We start from the raw sequence: 24112 nt of genomic DNA, 5'->3' as shown, positions 1-24112 counted from the left end.
TTAAGAGACAGTAGTGTGAAGAAGAGGACTGACATGCTGTGATGAATACAGACATTGTTGCTCTCCTGTGTGTGTGCATGGAACTTGAAAACTCTTCTCACAGTGTCCTGCTTGACATTAAGCAGAATCAGTCAGCTGTGACCTTGCTCTGCCCTCAGAGTTCTGAGTCTTTTACCAAACAACAGCCTTTACTTTGATTAAAGGATGGTCCAAGTATGTCTGATATCACCCTCTTGTAAGCAAATATCTGTGGGATGAGTCTGAAAGGCCTTTGTTGTCAAAGACAAGACATTTTCTGTCAGAGAGACGAGTCTCCAATTCATTTCAATGTTTGCATAATATTTCGACCTTAAAAAGGCAATAAAATAAATAGTGCACTCTATAAGTGATGCATACAGAATACATAAAAAAGGAATAGAACATAGAAATTAACAGAATGAACAGAAAACCCTTTTGATCAGACCAATAGATAGATACATAGATAGATAGATCGCTGCACTCTCTATCCTCATTGTAATCTGGTATTATAGTTATATTTTTATATATTCATGTCATTTTCATTTGCATAACTGGGTCACATGAAATCTATTTTCTGTTTGAACCAACTTGGAATATGCATGATTTACATTAAATATTTTAGTAAAACAAAATGCACGTAAATTAATGTAAACATTATTTAAAAAAATATTTTCCTTATTCTTTTTACATTCATAAATAATTAATAATTAAGAATGATTAATCATTTAAAAAAATATATTTATTAAAAATCAGCTCAAAATTTTTCTCTTACACATTTCTATGTTCTCAAACCATTGTCCTCTCTTATTATGCTAATGTAAAGCACTATGGATTGCCACTGTGTATGAAATGTTCTAAATAAGTGAACTTGTCTACATATGCATAGATCCAGATTATTTCAAGCCTGTTAAATGAATTCTATGCTATTAGCATTCATTCATATGCTTCATATGATCTCTTAACAGATTCCTTTTTGCATGTTATATCAGTGTTTTTATGCAGCCAGGAGTCAAGCATGTCATACACTACTGGAGACATAAAACAGGAATATAGTGGAATATAGGAGAAAAAAAAAAAAGCTTCATATGCATGGCATCCAATTTGATTACACTGTACCGGCAGACTGAAACATCAAAGCCAGTGTTCTCTGTGCGGCATTTCCACCCCCCCTCTGTGTCCTCTGACAAACGAATAGTTGTCAAGCTCCAGAACTTGACCTCGGTCTTGGTCCCAGACTTATTTGTTTAATTTCTGTTCCTTTTTTTGTAGTCAAGACAAGCATGAGGTTATTGTCAGTTCAAGCCTGACAAACATCTATGCTGGGAAGGGTTCACTGCCAGACTAAAGGTTATGAGAAGTTGAAGGAAAGGGTAATCTTTGGAAGATCAAATAAAGTGGAAGTCAGAGGAGGGGAATGTGTACAGTGTCACACAGTCGGCCTTCTCCTCAGCAAACAAAACCCCACTGTTCCCCTTTCTGTCATACGCACATGCACACGTACAATCTCTGAGGTCTCTGTTAACCTCTGCTGGCCTTTTGAACCTGTCAGACCATTTAGTTAAAGCAAGCTATTACAACACAGGTTAGTTATTTTCTTTTCACAGAAACAAAATCTCTTACACATTTCTATGTTCTCAAACCATTGTCCTCTCTTATTATGCTAATGTAAAGCACTATGGATTGCAACTGGTGGTGTGTAGTGAAATGTGGGGGTCTAATAAGTGAACTTGTCTACATATTGCATAGATCCAGATTATTTCAAGCCTGTTAAATGAATTCTATGCTATTAGCATTCATTCATATGCTTCATATGATCTCTTAACAGATTCCTTTTTGCATGTTATATCAGTGTTTTTATGCAGCCAGGAGTCAAGCATGTCATACACTACTGGAGACATAAAACAGGAATATAGTGGAATATAGGAGAAAAAAAAAAAAAGCTTCATATGCATGGCATCCAATTTGATTACACTGTACCGCAGACTGAAACATCAAAGCCAGTGTTCTCTGTGCGGCATTTCCACCCCCCTCTGTGTCCTCTGACAAACGAATAGTTGTCAAGCTCCAGAACTTGACCTCGGTCTTGGTCCCAGACTTATTTGTTTAATTTCTGTTCCTTTTTTTGTAGTCAAGACAAGCATGAGGTTATTGTCAGTTCAAGCCTGACAAACATCTATGCTGGGAAGGGTTCGCTGCCAGACTAAAGGTTATGAGAAGTTGAAGGGAAGGGTAATCTTTGGAAGATAAAATAAAGTGGAAGTCAGAGGAGGGGAATGTGTACAGTGTCACACAGTCGGCCTTCTCCTCGCAAACAAAACCCCACTGTTCCCCTTTCTGTCATACGCACATGCACACGTACAATCTCTGAGGTCTCTGTTAACCTCTGCTGGCCTTTTGAACCTGTCAGACCATTTAGTTAAAGCAAGCTATTACAACACAGGTTAGTTATTTCCCTTTCACGGCAAAAACAATGTATAACAGGATAGCATCAGATCCTGCTGTGTTGACTCACTGTGGACGTTCAGATGGATTATTCAATGTGGTGTCCATGAAATGAACAGAATAACCTTTAGACCTTTAGATCAGACAGATAGATAGATATATAGATAGATAGATTTATCGCTGCACTCTCTCTCCTTGTAGTAATCTTGCATATGTAATGGGATCTATATTTATATATTCATGTAATTTTCATAGGCATAACTGGGTCACATGAAATCTCTTTTATGATTTGTCTGTTTGATCAAACTTGGAATATGCATGTTCCCCATCTCTCACACACATACTTTTCCTTGTTATGAATGACAAAATAAGCCACATAATAAAAGACAGTCATCAAGGACATGATATATATTTCATTGCTAAATTCGCAGTAAAAAAAAAAAAAATGTGTGGGCGCCTCTAGATGTGTATATGCATACTGTGAAGTCCCGTGCTTAAGGTTACAGTGCTTGTTTAAGTGGCGACTCCAACGATAGGAGCACATGCATGGACTGTAAGGAAGCCAAAAGTCATATTTCATGTGAGGAGTTCAGAGATCCATAAATCACAGGTATGATTTAGAATTTCCCACTTAAGCATACGGGGCATTAGCTATCATCAGCCAAGCAGAGCATACTTTTTATGTATTGTTCCACATCAGCATATTCATGCCAACTGTGCAACTTTCTTTGATCCATCAAAAATGCACACAAGCTCTTGTCCAATTAGGGAGAGGATCTGTAAAAGAAACTCAGCAGGAATGTGAAGAGTGTCCTCCACTTAATCAGTGGTGCCACTGCTTAACCGACCCTCCCGACAGCACTTTCCAGTTGTTTGGAGGTTTATCATTCCTTCCTTTACGAGCAAAATGATGCTGTTTATTACACTTTTTAACATTCAAAGCACTTTTGAGGATGATTTGATCTGTTAGCATACCCTGAAACTCCAAAAGTATTTTTGAATCACACTCGTGTACAACTCAAACCTGAGCTCTAAAAGCTTTAAGTTAATCCCATCAGCTCTGACTTCAGCCACCCCCACTTTAACACAGACACATAAAAGGAGATGTAGACCTACATTATATGACCTAGTTTTGAAGGAAAACATAAAAGAAAGCTCATATTCAAAAACAGGCTTGCGTGCTTCTCCCAGCTTTGATTATTAAAACCCCTTGTGCTCCGCTATCTGTCACCAAAATGTGTCTGCATGTCATTTTTGAGCTTTTAAAAACTTAAGTATTTAGATGCGAGTGAGCAGAAGGTGAATCGCATTTCTCTCCTCCGTTTCCTGATAAAAGCAACCATGTGGGCCCAAGGCAGGTTGTTCTTTGTTGCAGAGTGTCCCTTTCTTCCAGAATACCTTTTTACAGGCCACTGATCCGTCTTGATGTTGGCCCCAGTGATGCACGAGGTCATCTCTGTCCTATCACTTCCTTTCACATCTATGTCACCGCAACCGACAGGAATTGAGGTTATGACTCAGGGCACAGCAGATAAAATTTAGGTCAACAGCAAAGTTTAGTCAGCCAAAGACAAGGTTTTCATGTACAACAACACTCTTAACAGATTCCTTTTTGCATGTAAGATCAGTGTTTTTATGCAGCCAGAAGTCAAGCATGTCATACAATACTGGAGACATAAAACAGGAATATAGTGGAATGTAAGAGAAAAAAAAAAACTTTGCAAGACATTAATGACAGGTTTATTCTGATAGTGCATTTCAGAACTTTATTCAAAATCTGTGAAAGTAAACACCCAAATGAAATGTATTTTTAGAAATAATGATACACAATTATACTCAAATGCATCGCAGTTAGCCTGCATCAAAACAATATTTCAAAACCAATAGAAGTCTTTGAAATGTCAGTGTAATCCATCTTTGTACTGTATAGTACGGAACATGATTGTTTAACCTGTTTGGTTTTCTTCTTGTAAAAAATAAAATTGCGTAAAAACAAAATAAATATCTCCATATGCACATTTGTTTAAAAAGTTTAAACATTTTGCCCAGCGGTCTATTTCTCATGACAAACATACAGATCACATTTTTATGTACTGGGCTCCATGACAAAATATATATACTTAAGACTTTGAATTTCCCATGTTCAGTAATACATAGGAACCTTCTCATGCATCTGCATGCAACAGGCAGCAGTGTACTCTTAAATATCTGACATAACACAAGATATTGCAGAACAGATTATCATAGTTTAATCAGGAGACATGCAAAAGAAGGACAAAATCATCCTCTAGAGTACATATTCACATTGCATTTACTTTGAAGTCTCTTTAAGAAATTTCAAAACTAAAATGCTTTTCATTCATACAAAATAGCTGTTTTTCATAAAGATTATGTTATGTACATAAATATAGTTTATAACGAGTCTTTCAGATTGATGAAAAACAACATGTCAAACATAAGACTGCATAACACCACATGAGCAAACATATTTTTGTGGGAATGGCATTAATACCACAAACACTCCCTTTATTAGATCAACGTGTCCATTAACGTGACAGACAGCTGAGATTGGGCTGATTTGTCTCAAGTCGATGCAACAATCTCTTGTATAATAGAACAAACATCTTATGGCATGCTAATACCAAGACCTGCTCATAAAATACACAAATACAAAACATATAAGCAAAAAGCAGACATTTGTTGTAACTCTTGTGATTTTCATTCATCATCTTCTACAGTATTGTAAAAATCCATTTCTGTCTTGACAGGAAAATGCTGAGAACGCAGAATAAAGGATAAAACACATCACAGCATTGTTTTAAAGGGAGAGAGAGAAATTAAAGAGGACACTGTTAACATAAAAGTATACACACTTCACATACCATAAAGATATCATGTTGTAATACTGATGGATTCATATTCCATATCCAAACATGATAATGCATTTATAGCTTTAACGTTGCTGTTTGTTAATCTGAACAATACAGAACCAATAAGAGATGCCTATCTTTTTAAAAAGGCAACCAATTTCATTTATTTTAATGTTTAAATACTGTGACATTTAATGCCTTCATGGCATAGTTAACACATAGTTATTTCTTCATTATAGCATGGTAAATTGAAGAATATTCACCAACAACTGCTGAGGCACAATCTGTTTATACAGATTATCATGTGCATTGGTGCATTATAACTCTGCCTGAAGCCAAAAGTCTACCCATGTGTGGAAAACAGAGTGGGAACTGATATTGTTACAAATACATAAGGGCAAATCTGTCACACACCTTTTATAGAAAACTTTTATTTTCTTTGCCGCTTAGAACATAGGAAAGAAATCAGCCAGAAAGTAGTGCTTATAAATATTCAAATGAACTTTGGTTTCCTGGTCTTTTTGTGAACTAAAGGACATGTAATTCAAGTGAAAAATGCAAAATGCCTCAACCGAAACAAAAGTAGATAAGAAGCAGAGAATAAAAAGAAGCAAATTTCTAGTTCAAGCACAGATGCTGGTTCACAGTCTCGAAACTAGTATTTCTTCAATGACCCGTGTAGCCATGGTGAGTCACAACTAAGTGTTCCATTGTAATTCTGTGAATTTTGTTTCAAAGTTCAAAGGCCTCAGTATCACCTGATGACTCGTTTTTGACCTTTGTCTGCATCTGTCCTGAGCCTACCTCCAGCCCTTCCCCCTCTTTAACTAGTTGTGCATTGCTCCTCTGGAGCATATAGTACAAAATAGGGTTAGTCTTGGTAAACCGAGGTGAGTCTGGCCCATACTTTTGTGTTTGATTGTTTTCATTGACCATCTTTTCAGAGCCCTTCAAATCCTTTGTGGTGCTGTAATTGATTTTTGACCTTGCGGGCTCCTGCTGTGTAACATGGGGAGTTTCTTGCCTGTGACTACTTGCTTGTTTAGAAGATGCATTGGTGGGACTCAGACTCCGGTGAAAGTTTTGAATTTCCCCATTACATGATTGCTTGATTGTATTCCCATTCAGCACAGTATGTGACGGTGAACTGAATGTACCCCTTGGCTGAGACAATTCCTTCAAGCAGTTGTCCGAAAGAAGCAGCTGCTTTAGAACATTGAAACTTCGGTTTTCGTTAGACTCATATGGTGGAAACCTAGCTGGTGGACTGTCTGCCTCTGGGGGGCTAGATGGGTCTCTGGCCTCTCTTGTCCCTAGATCTCTGGAGGCAAAACAACCACTGTTGTCTTCTTTCATGGTACCAGAATGTTCTAAATCCCTGATCTGCTGAGTCGAGGAGTTATGATATTCTAGTTCTATTGAAAATTTCCGCTTCTTTGGGATTGTTGGTCCCTGGGTTTCAACTGATTCTTCTGTGACACAACTCTTGTTTAGGTTCTCTAATTTGTTTGGCTTAAGGGTGTTGTTGGGTCGTTTCTTTAGGAGATGACAGAGAAGACCATCTCTGGTGGGAACCTCTGGGGACAACAGTTCTTGTTTGATGTTTTCATGAGAATGATAACATGAGCTTTTTCTAGGCTCCAATTCTGGATTCCGGCAATGCTTTGACATTATGTTATAGTCATACGTATGACCCTCTTCAACAGGTTCAGTTTTAATTGTAATATCCAAAGCTGAACCATTTGGTTGGCCAGTTGACTGATGTGTTGGTTTTTCCACAGAATTGTTTTTGCCATGTTCTCGTTTTCGTTTACTGCCTACCTTTTCTTTCTGAGGAGCATTTCCCAAAAGAAGTTGTAGAACTGTACGTCTTTCAAGCAGATTCTCAATCTCCGAGACATGCTGTGTTGCTTCGGGCACAGCTGATGTTTTTGCTTTGGCCTCTTCCCATAGTGTGTTATTTCTCTGAATTGGCGCAGTGAGTCTCTCAAGTAAAGTTGGAGGATGGTTAATTTTCAGCTCTTCGGTCAAGAGTTTGATAGGGGGTAAAGGTGCCTTTGCTGGGGGAGAGATGTCAGGGTTTTGTTTTCCACACTGAGCTAAATTCTGTAACAATTTACTAGCACTAAAGGCAGGTTCTTTTACTCTTGCATCACTTGCAAGTTGTTTCGTTTTACAAAGATCCAATGGGACAGACTGAGAATGGGGAGACCCATAAAGTGTATATGGAGATGTACTGCTGTTGGAGTCTCTGCTTTGGGAGAAAGTTGGCAAGAGTTTGGGACTTCTACAACTCAATCCACAATGTCCGCTCAGGTCACTTATGTCCTTACACCTAACTGTACTGAAAACACTCTGGCTACTTGTAGATGCACTAGTGACCTTAGGGATTACAGCTTGCTGCAAATCTGGATTATCCAGACCTTTGTTTGCTCTCTCACTGTTTTTGTGATCCAAGAGCAACTGCAATAGAGTGACCTTGTGATGAGATTTCATCTCTGAACAGGTGTCCACCTCCCTGTGATCTGAGGTAACTTTGACAGGTGGACTCTCATATTTCCACCTGTTTAACAAAGACTCTGGGACTCTGTCTCGTACAGGTGAGGATGAAGTAGATACTGGTGTTTGTACATTTGTCCTTGTCTTCAGAGAAAGGTCGATAGGAGAGCAACTAGAGTAAGAGCTCTCAGCATCGCTGCTGTCTTTTGTAAGACTGCTGTCGGGGTTCGAGTGCTCACTGTCTGAAAAAAGCGGAGAGGACAGAGTGCCAAAGGTACTGATGTCATCTCTCAAGTGACCCTGTCCATTAATTCGCTGTGAGGTGTTGTGACTGTTCAGAAGCTGAAGTAGAAGACTGCTGCAGTTCTGTGATGGTCTTCCTTGTTTCTCGAAAGGTCGTCGCTCTCTAAAGCAATGTCCTGTCCGCATGGAACCTTCTGTCCTTTGCCCTGAAGTTAGGCTTGGACTCTGTCTACTGGAGCTTGTTGACATTTGTGAAAGTATTCCATTCTTGGTGTGTAAGAGGCTTAGTCCATGAGTCAGGCCAGATGTTGTAGGTTGTTTATCTTGTGTCTGCTGTGTGGCCATGGCTGATAGTCTTTCACTGGCTGATCGCCCCAAGAGTTGGGCTTTCAGGGCATGTTCTCGAGAGTACTCTTGCAGGTGGGCCTCACTGGAGAGCAATAGAGCCAGTTGACTGCAGGCCACACTTGGTTTGGGCGATGGAGCGGGGCTTGATCTGATATTTACCAGGTTTGCCACAGCCTTTAGGCGCTCAGTACAAGACAGAGACTCAGGAGATGGGGAGGGAGTACTGCTCTGCAGTGCCTTGGGAGATTCTGAAAAACTTTCCTGGCTAGACCGTCGACGTTGATAAGGCACACTGTTGCTTTGATTATGCATTTTGCTCTTACTCACTAACCCTTTGAGGTGGCTCAAGGCAGGTCCGTGGCAAGGCACATCTGCCCTCTCCTCTTGTGCAGGCTTGCTTACCTGGCAGGGGGCATCCAGTGGCCTTAAGCCTTGGATAATCTGCTGTGGCAGGGTCACGTTTTGAAGTCGAGAACTGAAAGACTGCAGCAAACTAGCTAGAAGCGTACTCTCTCCTTTATCCTGGGAGGTACCACTGTGGCCACTGTTGTGTTCTTCACTTTGCCCGTTGATTGCAACAGAGGGTGCAGACCTCCGCTGAGTCTCACTCTCTGTCCAGGCCTCTGAGTTGAGGAGACGAGCCTTTCTAAGGTGCTGTGAGGCTCCACAGTGGGAATTTGATCGGTTCTGCTCCTGTCGAGTGCCATGACTAGGCTGTGCATGCCCTGTCCCATCCTTATTCCTCTGCTCTTGGTTTCCACTTTGTGTTGCTGCCGCACCCTGTCCTCCTGCTACCTGATGCATGAGTAAGCCTTCCAGATATGTTAATACAGCAGAATCCTGGTGTGTTTCAGGGCCAGGCTCTTCCCCATGAGTCATGTTCAATATTATAATCCCTTGTATGGTTGGCCACCGCAATAGAGGGGAAAAATGTTCTGTTATGTTCTGCCAAGACACCTTGCAGTTTTTAACTTCCAAACCTGTTTTTTTTTTTTAGGTAAAAGAAAGGTCTAATGTAGCTTCACAAGCCATTCCCCCATACAGGAGGCAAGAGCTAAGCATGAATTTTGTTTAAAATCATGTTTGCCATTGTTAAGATAAGTACAGGATCATAATGCAGTCAGTCTTGTGGGATTCCATGGCACTGGATTTGTACTTCAAAGCTCCAAGTTTGATAGTGTATTCACTGCTTACATCCAGTAATTCTGTCCACAACATCAGCTGGTGATGGACCTGCACAAGATAGAGAAACAGGAATTAACTAAATTTTAGCTAAATTTTGTATAGCACACATTATTGTATTCAACAAAGCAAATTCAGCATGTAGTTTAACATTTCATATGCTGATCAATTTTAAAGGAAAAAGACACTGTAAACATGATCAAAAATGCATTTTTGAAGATTAAACAGCTGGTTATTTATGATGATAAATGAAAATGATGTTTAAGCAAGCAAGGCCAAAAAGTCCATCTAAGTCTTACAATGCAATTTTTTTTCTCTCTCTGTTCTCCAGACTCTTAAGCAATAGGAATTAGCCTGCCGGATCTCATTAAAACTGAATCCACAGGGCTTTTAAGACTACTTGATTGATTTGACAGGCATTAGGTAAAAAAAATAAAGCACAGTATTTTGAAGAGGATTAAATGTTTGAAAGAATTCCAAGACAGACCCACAGAACTGCCAGTTAAGAACTTAATTGTTTGTAAAACAACCACACAAATTTTTAACAGGTACTTGGAAGTTTTTTTCCTATTATCTATAATGACTGGCAGGTTCAGAAATTAAAAGGGCTCAAAGCAAAAATGCCACAGAAAGTGACAAAAATGGCTCGTTATTATTAAACAATATTTCTGTTTTATCTTACATTTGATACATTTTTTTTATAAAAACTAATGTGTCAAATATGAATACAGATATTTATTCAGGGTGCAAAAACTTATTTTCTGATGACTTCTGACTTACAACAAACATTTACTCAGCCTACATGTTGCTGACTGGTTTGACAGATATGGGTATCTTTCTCTCACCCTCTCTGCAATCAGTGTCAGTGCCTGGAGAATGAACACCCACATGATTCAGCCTAGTCCTTCACTTCTGTGTTACCGTAGTTGCTCTCACTACATTATCTCAAAATATAACAACTCTGGATCACCCAGTGCTATTGGCTCTGTAGAATGACACATTTATTGTGTATATGCACAAGCCTGCAAACACTATTCTCTCCACACAACTCAAGCCTCTTGGTACAGCAGTACCAATGTCATAGCAATGTCTGCACTTCATAGGAAAATGAAAACATAATGAGATGGAATTGTAAGTACTTAATCATGGAATACACACAATGCTGACCTTGTCAGTGCTCTATGGTCAAAGTGAAGGTCAATGGCTATGGTTGATTTGTTCTGCTGATAATTGGCACCTCTGGTTGATCTACTTTGCTGGGGCTGACAGGGGGTGGATGGTACTGGATGACCTTATCAACATATTGGTCACAGAGGTGTCAGAGTGACAGGCCTGAGAAACTCCTATGACACTACACAATCTAAATGATCTCTTAACACAAATCATTATAGAATAGACTTCTAAACATTAATGAAACTGTAGAATAAAATAAAATTATAAAATAATAAAATGTCTATTGCCTAACCCTACTGAATGTAAGTATATTTTGGCTCTGTATGGATGTTGTAATAATATAAATTATTATATATATTATATAAGTTTTTTCTGACCAAGTGTTATATCTACTGTGTCAAAGAGTGGGAGAGGGTAATTGATTTGGGCAAACAACAACAACACTTCATCCTATCAATAGGCTACTGTAGCTTGTTGTCCTAATCCAATGAAAAGAGGAAACACAATACTGACAATGCCTTACCCTGTTAAACAGATAAACAATTACTTTGACACACTTATCTCATCTCCGAAGAGATATTCAGTATCCTACATTAGAAAAGAAAAAAATTCAGCTGTTTTAATAATGTATTCAGTCGCAGACGCAATATAAGAAACTGCCATTTTCTGGCAGTTATGAGCTAGCCTATATCTTTGACAAAACCCAGTTATATAGGAGTTCATTCACTCAGTTCTATTCAGGGTTTTGTCGTCACAATATTACCACCATCAGTGCAGGGTGACAACGTTCCTGAATGAGTTACCTGAGAAATAAAAATCCCTGTAAAATGACTGGCTTGATATAAATGGAGAGGATCAGATATCTGGACTGGATCCTTCATTTCTCAACTGCAAGGCTGGAAGATTAATTGACCCACCCAAAAAATACCAGATCATAAATTACCTCCACCGTCCAGAAACTGTAATCCATTTAGGCTATTTAAAATGCATGATGAGGCAAAAGGAGCTAAACCTGCTGCATGCCCTGTTTGAAGTCAAGGTCACTCACTCCGCCAGGGCCGTTTGAGTTGATGCAACAGCTGGCGTCCATACAAAGCATTAGGTCCTAATAAAAAGCGACAAAGCTGCCCTTGCGATGTACGTTCATACCCGCCATCTAGCTGATGTGTTCTGGAAATAAAAATGATTTTGGCCATAGTTGTGCCACTGCAGCTGCTAAGTTGTTGTTATCCCTTGGTTGCATATGTAGGCACAAAAGCCTGTAGAACTACAACACATTCCTAAGATAGCGTTAGGTGACTCAGTCAATCAGGGCCATGCACCACTCAAACTAGGTCACTGTGACCTACTTCCAAACAAGCATTATGGGCATCACGCATTGACATTTCCCAGCTGGGGCACACCCCTTTAGTTAGGGCTTTGCCAAGTGCAATCTCTGACTCTTAGTAAAAGCATGAGTCTGACCTACATTATGATGACCCTAAGATGAGTTACCCTTTTACATGGGCAAGCACAGGGTGATATCAGAGTGTTTTAGCTAAGCAGAAGGGACCCTTTCCCAAGTGGATGGCAGAAATATAAGGGGGCCCCCTGCAAGTACCATCACAAGACTCCAAACATAATTTCAGCATCCTGCCACAAGTAATAGTCTTGACTTGGAGATTTATGACGGTAGCGTAATGTTAACAGGAACACTCAGAGAAGACCAAGCTGGTTCATCTTCAGCTACAGAATAACATGAATCTTTGTCGGTTCTCTTTTAGCCAAAAAAACAAATAACATACTGAAGTGATACTGAGCATCATCAAGGAAAAATTTAATTACTTCCTACAACCAGGAAATGGGAACAAACAAATATTTGTACTCCTAATTGACTGTGGTAAATTGCCCAATTTCAAGGGTTGGAAATGACTTGGGGAATGTGAGCATGGAAATCAGTCAATGCCCAGTAAAAAAAAACAGATCATGAAAATGCCAAAATAAATAAATAAAAACCTTCAAGTACTTGAGTGGAAGTTTTTGGCTTTTTGAACTTGGCCTACATTACTTGGCCTTCAGAAAACAAGTGCTGTGACCTTTTTTAGGCTCCACAGGGGGAAAAAAAAAAAGAGTTTGCATTAGAAGACTTTTTGTGAGAAAGAGGCTGATAGAAACAAATAGTTATACAAGGAGAGCTCATGGCTTTTTAAAAGTCACCCTTCACCCAAACTCAAGAGATCATGTATATTAGGATCATAGTTTATGCCAGTCATTATGTAAAAAGCTCTGACCGAGTATAGCACATTGACTGCCAGCATTGCAAAGTGCAACTGTACTTGCAAAACCAAACACAAGAAGTGCATGACAAAATAAACAGAAGTCAGAGACTAAAGCGCAATATACCAGTGGTTTAAAAGTCCAACTGCTTGAGAGGGAACCAATGACCACTTTTATTATTCATAAAACAAATAAACATACACTGCACCATTGCTTTAAGGGTCAAAGGAAGGGTCAACACCTGCGTCATGATGAACCTCATGTCATTTGCGTTAGTCTTTAGAGATAACCAAGCAACGTCCTCATCCAAAAAAAAAAACAAGCTTCCACTTTTTCCAGGATGTGAGATCATTACAAGCTATGCACAATGAGCCTAGGCCAGTGGATCTCAGCCATTTGACTCCATGGACCCCTATTGTCCACAACAATATTCAAAGGACCCATAACTTTTCCAGATGTTCCTGATTACTGGATGAGGATTAAGAATAAGGATTTTAAATAAATATTTGGTACTCACAATTTTTGGTTAAATTCCTCAAACAAGGTCTGTGGTTAACACAAACTCAAAAGTTTTATTCTATAACATAAAAATATATTAATAATACCACACTCAGTTTTTACGCATCTTGAAAAAAAGGTTGTTGCTAAAAAGTGACTCGGCTAAAACTCAAACAGAACCTATTAAAATAACTCAAACTTTCCAACTTGAAGATTTTACATAAATATTTAAAGAGTTGTCAGAGGCTTAATGGGGGTGATGTTGAAGTCATGCGACTGTGGTGTAGCTTGTTTATAGCCTAACTTCAGTTTTTTACTTCTGTCAACTATATTTAGGCTTTAAAATTCATAACGTTGTGGTCACTGGTGAAGATTATCTTGACGAAAAAAACGTGTAAGAATCTCAAACCTTTGTTGGTCACAGAACCTATTTTCTGCAATTATTCTTAAATAAAATTACAATTGAGTTTTCTTCAAGGGTACCAGAGGAACCATGCTAACTTTCAGGTTGGCCTTCAAAATATGTCATCCCTGCAGCTCTCTGAAGCTACAGATTTCTTTATTACAAAACTTTTTAAATGAGGGACAAAATACTAAATGCACCAAAGTTAAACTTCAACAATCTAAACCCGCCGAAACCTGTAAAACCATTCACACAAATCAGACAGTAATCAGACTCAGTCACAACTTCAGAAAGCTCAAATTAATAATGGTCCCAGCAATCTTGAAGAGATATTTCTGCCATGCCCACACTGATATACAATATACGATCTTACCGTCTTACGAAGCTGTGACACCAAGAACAGGTACAGTGTAGTAATCCATTTGCTCTGCAGGCTGTAAGGCTCTGTCTGAATACTAATACACCTCAACAACATCCTGCCCCTCTCTTCTCTCTTCTCTCTCATTCTGTCTCACTCTTCTTATTTCTTTGGGGTTGACACCCTTCAGTGCCCTAGCCCTGACCAGTGAAGGAGGGGGCAGCGGCTTGTCCTCTAGGCAGATAACCAAGGCCACTAATCAAGTGTTTGAGCACCCGGGTGGGGGATTAGACGCTCGCTCTGAGCAACTCACCACTGAAAGCAGCTAAGTGTGTGCAAAACAAGGTCGCCATTAAACCTGTAGTAACCCCGTGGCTGGTCTCTCTCAATTTTTCTCGCCCACACACTCTTATGTGTGCCGCAACCAGGCCGCCAGTGCTCAGTCACACAAAACAGACTCACACACAGGCATAGCCACTCTTTATACACCCTTACATACTCGCGTACACACAGAGAGCCACACGCCCACAGACAGCCCACTCTCTGCCGAATAGGGATAATTCATCATATTTTACAACTGATGGCTTTCTACCTCAGCTGAGTGATATTGCATCCTGGCAGCATGACAGGAACAAGGCTCTGCCAGCCCTTCTGACAGCCTGCATTTTGTGTCTTAGAAGATGCTCTGCTCTGTCACCGCACACTTGCTTTTATAATGCGAGAGCGTGTGTGTGGGTGAAGTGGAGCAGAGACTGGTCATGGCTTCATGACTACAACAGCCGGCTAAGAAAGCTAAGCCAAGCTGTAATGCTTCAGCAGACAAGACCTTTACGGCTTGAACTTGCCTTGCAGCGGTTAGTGATAGAATTTCTCCTTTTTTCCTCTTTATTAACGTAGAAAGCCTAACCAATGGCTTTCCAATGTGTGCAGCAAATGATCTGGAGAGAAAAGGGCTCATTTGGATCATTAGTCTGCTGCACATATGCTGTGAAATTCTGAAGGTGCTGGCATTAAGAAAAATACAGTCATTAGCCTAGCGCCTCTAAATACCAGCTGCCGTTTTGGTATTTATACACACTCACAACTATTTTAACTTTGGGAAATAGACGTTATATTTTAAGAGTTTTGCTTGGGCAAAGTGCACAGAAAAATACCACTGCATCAGCAATGTGTAGGCGATACAGAAAAATAAGTCAATAAACAATAAAAATAAGATTTGAGATCCAGAAGTGATAACCAACATTTTTTTAATGTTATGATATATTTTATAACATTCATTCCCATAGTAGTATATAAATAATACTAAAACAACACTAGCCCAATCATATTTTTTACAGTTGTTATCTTTGTTTTGAAACTGTTGAATTTTAAAGTGTTTGGAAATTATATTTGGAGCTATAAAAAATTCAAAACAATTGGTTTTCAAATAGATTCCCTGAACCCACCCCCTGCGACCCATTGGTTGAACAAACAGATAGCTCCGCCCCAAAAATAAACCATTGTTTGAGCTAATTTTGCTTTGTCTGGGGAATCTGGATGCTCAAACAAACAGATCTAGTACTTTATACAATTTTCAAGCTTCAAATAGTTTACTCGTAGTTACATTAATGTAGGATTGCCACCCTTAATTATAAATGGTAAATAACCACTGCCAACATACATGTGTAACAGACACAAATCATATTTAAGCATTAACTGCATTAGAATGTAAAAATATTAGAAATTAAATATATATGTATTTAATATATCAGTCTGCTGTATATAATTATATACCCAACCCAAGAGACCGTTATGAGCATAATGAGCATCATTACAATTCCAGCAGAAGAAAAATTACATGTAAATGAGAGTGAGAAAATGGAAAAAAATATGACTGCCTCTCCTTCTGATGTTTTCGATAGCTTTGAGAGCTGGGGATTAAAGCAAAAGCTACCGTGCACGCGTGCATCCGTGCAAGTATTTTTGAGGATGCAGTCCCACCGCTCTACCCTTGACACATTGACATCAAGCTACTGTCATGTGACACTCTGTCATTGGCCACCTGGCAGATCCTCCACCTTCTCACGACCTCATCCTCCAGTGACCTGAGGCTCTGGGCCCGGGCCCGGCCCATCAGGCCCCTCCCTCTGCTCCCCCTGCTGCGGGAAGGTCGAACGGGTCGTCGTGTCCTCATCTGTAATCCGCTGCCATTCGTCAGCAGTCGAGGCCGGAGGAGGCAGCCTCACTACGAGGGGAGAATGCCCAATTAGGCAGCTGTCACACAAAGCAGAGGCTGCAGAAAGAGAGTGAGAGAGGAGAGGGGAGAAAGAGAGGGGGAGGCCAGGGGAAAAATCATCCCCTCCTGTTTGTAGAGAGGACAAGCAGCTGCGGGTGCCAATTACTGTGATATGTTAACCATTTCCACCCTAGAGCAGAGGGAGAGGGGAACGAGGCTCTCTAACCCTTGCTTTGTCTCCCGGTGGAATTCCTCTCGTGGGGTCTATGTTTACAACCGCCGTCACATTCGGCTGAGGAACTTGACTCGAATTATAGCACCTTAACTGTTAATAGTGCTGAGCTGGAAGCATATCCCTGTATATCTTTTGCATTTGTGTCCCATCTAGACAATGCAGACAAATCTGTCAATCGAAGAGTCATGCCCATTCAAACTCAAGTTAAGTGTATATTCGAGAAAAAAAACAAAACAAAAAAAACCTTGATCAAAACTACTATTTCTTATTTTTCCACAAAACGAGTTTCCCCATGTTTATTCATACTGCGAAAATGAATAGTGTTTCATTACATAAAAGCCACAAAAATAATAAAAAATCCACACAATTGAAAAACATTACAAGGACAGTAATTTATTTTTTATATTTTAATGTTTTTTGAAAGAAGTCCCTTATGCTCATCAAGGCTGCATTTTTTAAAATAAAAAAATACAGTAAAAATTTTAATATTGTGAAATATTATTACAATTTAAAATAACTTTTCTATTTGAATATATTTTAAATTCCTGATGCAAAGCTGAATTTTCAGCATCATTACTCCAGTCTCCAGTGTCACATTTCTTATTATGAATGTTAAAAACAGTTGTACTGCTTTATATTTTTGTGAAAATATCAGCTCAAAAGAAAAAAAAAATATTTTAAATCTTTTCTAACATTATAAATGTATTTTCTTTTGCTTGATAAATGTAGAGCATCGTTCCTGGACAAAAGTAATAATTTCTTAATAAAAACCTTACTGACCACAAACTTTTGAACGGTAGTGTAAATAATGAAAGTATTAATGTTTTGTCAATGTTTTGTACTATCTACTACCCTCTCAGATAATAGCTTCTTCTGTTTGTGAAAGGCTATTTTGCACCAGGTGAAAACAACCTTGTACATAAACTTAACTAACTTTTTGGTTACTGAAAAGACCCCAACCTTTTATTGTGAATTCCCATTAGGGGTCAGTCCTTAATTAGCGGGGTGACAGGTTATGCAGCCCAAAAGAGATAACCCAAACTTAAACGAAAAAAGAGATAGCACGGCTGCAAGCATGGTCTTTATCAAGTTGAAGAGACCAAAGGGGACCATTTTCTTATCTTGCAACTCGCTCAAAGCCCTCAGGTTCCTCTTTTCTCTACTGTCACAATCTCCTCCTGTTTCACATGCCCTAGAAAGTGCAGGCAAGAACAGTTACCGAATGCTACAAGTTTAATCAGAGATGAATGAGGCGCTTGAAGGGAGAAGGAGCTGACTCGAGGCTGAATAATCACACTTTTTCTTAATTAAATGATTGAAGAAAAGCCAGCACATTAAAAGGAAGACAGTGCCTGGGTCCCCAGCCTTTTCCCTAGATGAGAGAGAAGTTATTAACACAGTAAAGTCTCTGCAGTCATCAGAGCCAAATGTATGAGTCCAGAGGAAGGGGCAGAGAGTTTTCAAGGATGTGACCAGAAAGAGACAACTGTTAACTTAAAATAGACTAGGCAACTCCTTATAAGACCAAAACTGCAGCTTTATTGCAAAGTTTCGAAAAGATTTAATTAAGTATGCAACCAATACAGTGAAACAATGCAGTGCCAATGCTGCAGTATTTCTGGTCTAAGCAGTTCATTTAAAACCTTATGGCTATTTGTTTAAAAGCTTGTCAACAAACCATGTTACATACTACCAGATGCATGGGAAGCTGATCCCACAGGCATTTCTGTCAACATAAAAATACAAATCCCTGTCTGTGATTTCATGAGATTTTGATCATATTTCTAAAGATCCAGGGGTTTATCAAATATAGGTCTTGTTGTATAGGAAATTCTGCAAGGATTACAGGTTGGCAATGCAGTAAAACTGCATGTAGATATGTTGACAAGTAACATAAGCAGGTTTATTTCCTTTTTGTGTCATCTAGGTGCCATGAATAATACACTACCAACCATCTGCTAGCTTTCTTCAAGACATTCTTCATGCAATTATATCAAACACTAATACATTCGATTAAATTGCCATAATATTACAATGTTAGTGCATGCAAAACACAAATATATATTATGCTAAACTTTTTAAAAAGTAATTTATTTTTGTCCGAAATGATTATCCTTCAGAAATCATACGAATATGCTAATTTGGTGCTGATGTTGAAAACAGTTATGCTGATAAATATTTTTGTATTTGTATGCAAAATATTACGTTTTATTCTGGACTCTTTGATGAATAGAAAGCTCAAAAGAACAGCATTTATTTGAAATAGAACATATAGTAGCTTTTTTTAACTTTAGAACTTTTACTCCTATGATATCTGAAAAAAGCATTAATTTCTTACAAAAAACACTGACACCCAAACTTGTAACATTAGCTTTGTTTTGCATAATTTTTTTTAAATATAAATAAATTTTTATTAGTATTTTTGTGTCATTTTATGTCACCATATCTGAAATGTTGAATGGTTTTGTGCCAAATAAATTTGAAAATGATAACAACATCATCCAACATTTCAATAAAAGGTAAAAAGTGCTTTTGAGTATTATAGAAAAACAATGGTATATGAATATAATAATAGTTCTGTACCCTTGTACAGTATATATCAAAGTACTACAGTACCATTATAAAGCCTCAGGAAGCAGCGATACTATTTCTGATCGTCATGGTAACCTGGCATCTAAAATGTGCATCGGCTACCCACGGAGCAGCTAGCGGTAGGCCTCCACCACACATGGGCTTTTTATGTACCTCTGACTGTCCCTCCTGTGTTCCTGGCCTGCGCTCTGTACTACGGCCCACTCCCAAAAGAGCTGACAGTACACTTTCCATCAGGTTGACTCAAATAATAATAAGCACTTTTGAAGGACTTGAAAAAGACAAAAGTAATGAACACAACTCAGGAGAGGCAATCGCTGTCCTGACACAGAGGGATGGACATGGTGAAGCCTTTCAGTCCTACAATCACTAATTAGCAGAAATTAAGTTGAATTAAAAACTTAATGATGACAGTGCAAGACAAAGCTAAACGAGTCAGCGAACATTTGACAGGCCTGTCTCTTTAAAAGCAACGTTTACACAGTTGTTCTCTCTCCCTCTATCCCCTTGTCCTATTTTCTGTTTTGTTATTTATTAATGAGCGTCAAACAGTAGCAGAAACACTTTCAAATGATAACATGGCCTTGGTCATCCCTGCCACCAATCCATCTTTTGCTGGTAGTTTTGGGTTAGAGTGACTAACTATTCATCCAACAACCGACTAATCGATTAGCATTATCCTTTATTTTATTTATTTGTTTTATATTTTTTAACAGTGGCACCATAAATGGGACACATCCTTCTTGAGAGGAGTTTTAAAGTGCAAAAGCGTGCTTTGCTTTAGCATGCTAATAATCAGGGGTGTAGGAATGATCTGAAAAGAGGTGGGAATTTAATAGAAACACTGGGCTTGCTTCATGAATATTAATTAGGTGACAAAGATCGCTAAGTTATCCTAACACATTTTCTGAAAGGCAATTATGTTGGTGCTAGCCATGATACGATTACCATTTACCATTTGCTCATTCGCTTAATCCACTGCCGGCTCCATTTGGTGCCAGAAGCTTCCATTTGTTTTTAAAGATGTTGTATAATGTGAACAACTACAGCAGTCTTCAGTGCCACATGCACCTTCAGAAATCACCTTAATATTCTGATTTGCTCATGAAACATTTCTTAATGTCAATGTTGAAAACAGCTGTGCTGATTAATATTTTTGTATTTGAATGCAAATATGTTCAAGTTAAACAATGTCTAATGTGAATGGCTACAATTTTTTCCTTCACATTTCTGTTTAATGTGAATGGCTACCATTTTTTGTTGGAATAGCTCAGAATTTAAATGTTAGATGAAAAGCTTAAAAAACTGAAAAAATAATTATAGCTAAATAGTAGACATATTTAAAAACAAAATAGAATTTATGAAAGCACATAACAAAATTACTAAAACTAAAATAAAATGAAAACTGAAAATACAAAATTATAATAACAATTACAATTATTCTGATTGATCAATGTACACATATGAATGTCCCTTAAGAAAAGTATGTAGTGAACATGCTAGGCTATCAACACAAATCTTTACTCTGACTAGTGGATTCTGAGAGGAAAAAAAATAAATTGCAGTTTTGCCCATATCTATTTTGGGTACAATATCAGTAATCATCTGTGGTATTGTATGTACATCACAATAGCATCCGTTTAGCAAAGAATGTAAGCGTATGCCACCTCAATATCCTGAGTGCTCAGCACTGATCACATAAAAGAACTATAAAGGCTTGAAACAGCACAGAATTTAAAGGTGCATTAATTTCGGAGCCGAGTTTGAGATAACTCATACTTAAGTCAAATAAAACCCCCTGACGTGACAAACGGTCCTACCGAGAGGCAGCCAGAGAACAGCATGTCTCAAGTTGTCGGCAAATGAGAGAGATGAGTAAAAACGGCTGAGCAAATGAGGCCCTGGCTGCGCTCACACAGAGCAAAGTGAACTGTTTACTCAGAGCACACAGGGGAAGATGACTTTTACTGCAACCCCATCCTCACTCCCTCCCTTCCCCCACTAACTCTCTGTAACAAACACTATTCCTCTCTCTCACACTGTCTGTAGAGAGTGAATGTCAGAGGGTGAGTGTGCATGACCTTGAGTCACGTTAGAAGCACAGCGAGGGTCGTGCTGCCTGCAGGCGCCCTTGAACTGCATCTGCAAGACAAAAAAAAAACCTTCACGGTACCCTGATAGATATCTCAAATATCCTGCCTTTCTCTAAGAGCCGCCTGCACTATCAGTCCCTATGATGAAACATTTCATAGAGCCCGTGTACCTCTAACCTCACAAATCGCAGAGTTATCTGCTTGTCTAGCCAAAGATACAATTTTCAATATGAAGGCAGAGATGACACATAGCAGGGGGAAATCAAAGTATAAGGGAGCTTAAAAGGAGGTCAGATAGCTTATGCACACTCATGTAGTGTTGCACCAATTTGAATGCCATCCATTTACCCAGGTGCATCCCTTTTTGCCACAGCGTTTTGCAAAAATTGCTAAAAATATAATTTTTGTTTTACAAACAAAGTTGATCAATTAAAAAAATTACCTGGCTTAAAAATTTTATTAATAATAAGAATTTTGTAATATAATTTTATGTATTTTTATGTAATTACACCCAACATTTGACTGCTATCCATAAGAGTGAAAAGACAATTACATAAATGAGGCATTTTTGGCCATTTTAGCCAATGGCTTTGATGGCTACAATATAATTTTTGGTTTTCAGAAGAAAAAAAAAGTTGATCAACTAAAAAAAATACAAATAAAAAACGCAATCAAAGCACTAATTGCATTGACTTTGCAAATTTAAAGGTATTAAATTAAATATACAAAGTTGTATTCAATTGTTAAGAATAATTGATTACAATATTTATATATTATATATAATATATTGATTATAATACTTAAAAAAATTACATCCAGAATTTTTAATTTTAGCCCCATAATTTACTTCTTAATTATTTTTATTAATTAAAATGTATACCATTTTCATAATTCCACCCTGCCACCTCAAAGAATGGTATGAACTACTCTGAACGCTATTGCATTAACACTTCGTAGATGCTCACCCTAGATAGGAGGCTTTTTCTGGGAGGTCAAAAACAGATACATGCAGAGCTTTTACAACGTGAACGATGACAGATTCTCAGAGGCCCAGGCCCCCTTTCGAGGAAGTAGAATTGACCCCCTCTGCAGAGGAAACCCTACACGCTGCCAATCGTGGCCACAGTGGTACCCAGCTGTTCTTGTCCTGCACTTGGGTGTGCTTCAGCCTGCATAGAGCGGTTTTTAGTTTAACCTCACGAGGGTGATCAGGAGGGGACGGAATTTAGTGTTGTTCATCATCCCAGCCCTGGTATGGCTGAAAACATGCTGCCAGATATCTTATCTGAAAATACTATGCATGCAGGTTGGCCGGTGGAGCTAAGTTTACACAAGTCACTGGAATGCTAGGACACATTTGCCTTTCACAACACTCAAGTCCAAGTACATACCGTGACAAGAAGTAAAAACAGAGCTTGTTAATGCTGAAATTGGCGAACACGTAAGCAAGAATCCTTTTTCTTAACAGGAATATGCTGTAAGGATATTTGAGCATAGTGGATCCATTTCTATATCCATTTCCATATCCATTTCTCATGTGGCAACAGGCTGAACAACTGCCATGGGTCCTGATAAGGAACCGAGACAGGGTGACCCTGTGATCAGAGGTCATGTTCGTGGACAAAATGGAAAGGCTGATTAGTTAGTCTTTCTTCCCCTTTAAGACTAAGGCCAACATCACAGACCATAAGAGGAGGCCCAAAAAGCTGTGCGAAAAAGCTTGAATAAAATAAAATAATAAAACAATAAAATAATAATAATAATAATAATAAAACTCTGAAACATCCGTCTTACAGTATTAAAAGATCTGTCTTAACATTCTTGCATGATAGGAAACTTTAGGTTATAATAAAGGAAATTAAAATCACTGCAAAGTCATATTTTGCATCTCTATTAACATCATAAATTGAAGAATATTTAACACATCACCTAGCTAGTTAGGTTTACACTATATAAATATTTCATATAGACACTACTGAATCAATGCCATATTTTTATATTTGTAATAACCTTTCAGATAAATGTAATTGTATTTCCACAAGATTCCGAATTCCATTCCAAGACCTTTAAACTTATTTTACTGGGACTTTGCTTTGTGCTGGAGAAAATAGGTCACATATACTCTTCCACTTTTTTTGACTGGACAAAAGAAAAGTTCACCTGAGTTTTATCACATAACTCAGCAGAGACCACCTTCATTAACCCCAGCGAAGAGAGATCAACCTCTCATATTGCCAGATGTGCTGTGGAGCCCTTATCAGCCAGCATGTATGTGAGACAGGCTGATCTTAATTAAATACTGCTCCTATCCAAAGGCTATGCAGTGCACTCATTTTTACTCCCTTCACTGCTGCCTTTTCCCATTCAGGGAGGAGATTATTTCAGCGGCTAATGGCGGAGGACTCTAAAAATCCCTTGCCTTATTAAGTAACATATTGTGCCTCACGCTATCTGAAGCAAATGGTTTCGCTGGAACTCACTAGAATTCAAAGCAGAGACCTAACACCATAGCTTTGGCCGAGACAGGTTGCCTCATTTTGGAGCCACATGTTTACTCACTTGTTGGGTAGCAAATGGTGCTTGTTGTTATAATTCTCAATTTCAACTCATCAACATCACTAATCACCTATATGTTAATGCGGTCCATTTTAATTTACATTAAAATATAATGTAAACAGTATGGCTTG

At 38.5% G+C, this 24112-nt stretch overlaps 1 protein-coding gene across 3 annotated transcripts in view; it reads right to left on the bottom strand.

The window, feature by feature from the left end:
- Positions 1-4192: 4192 nt before the first annotated feature.
- The window catches only part of LOC109103952 (nuclear receptor-interacting protein 1-like), a 40777-nt gene continuing 20857 nt past the window's right edge, over positions 4193-24112 (bottom strand). The window contains exons 2-3 of one of the 3 annotated variants that reach the window (XM_042771333.1): positions 21414-21474; positions 4193-9653 (exon numbers count right to left, since the gene is read on the bottom strand). In XM_042771333.1, the coding sequence (XP_042627267.1) occupies positions 6063-9299 (3237 nt within the window). In that variant the 5' untranslated portion in view covers positions 9300-9653; positions 21414-21474 and the 3' untranslated portion in view covers positions 4193-6062. Of the gene's footprint in view, positions 9654-14305; positions 15460-21413; positions 21475-24112 lie in introns of those variants that run through there. The other 2 variants (XM_042771334.1, XM_019117291.2) reach the window with 2 other exon arrangements.

This window comes from Cyprinus carpio, chromosome A15 (assembly GCF_018340385.1).
Source record: "Cyprinus carpio isolate SPL01 chromosome A15, ASM1834038v1, whole genome shotgun sequence".
Classification (NCBI taxonomy): Eukaryota; Metazoa; Chordata; class Actinopteri; order Cypriniformes; family Cyprinidae; genus Cyprinus; species Cyprinus carpio.
Note: the sequence above shows the minus strand (reverse complement) of the source record. Positions and strands in the feature narration are given on the sequence as shown.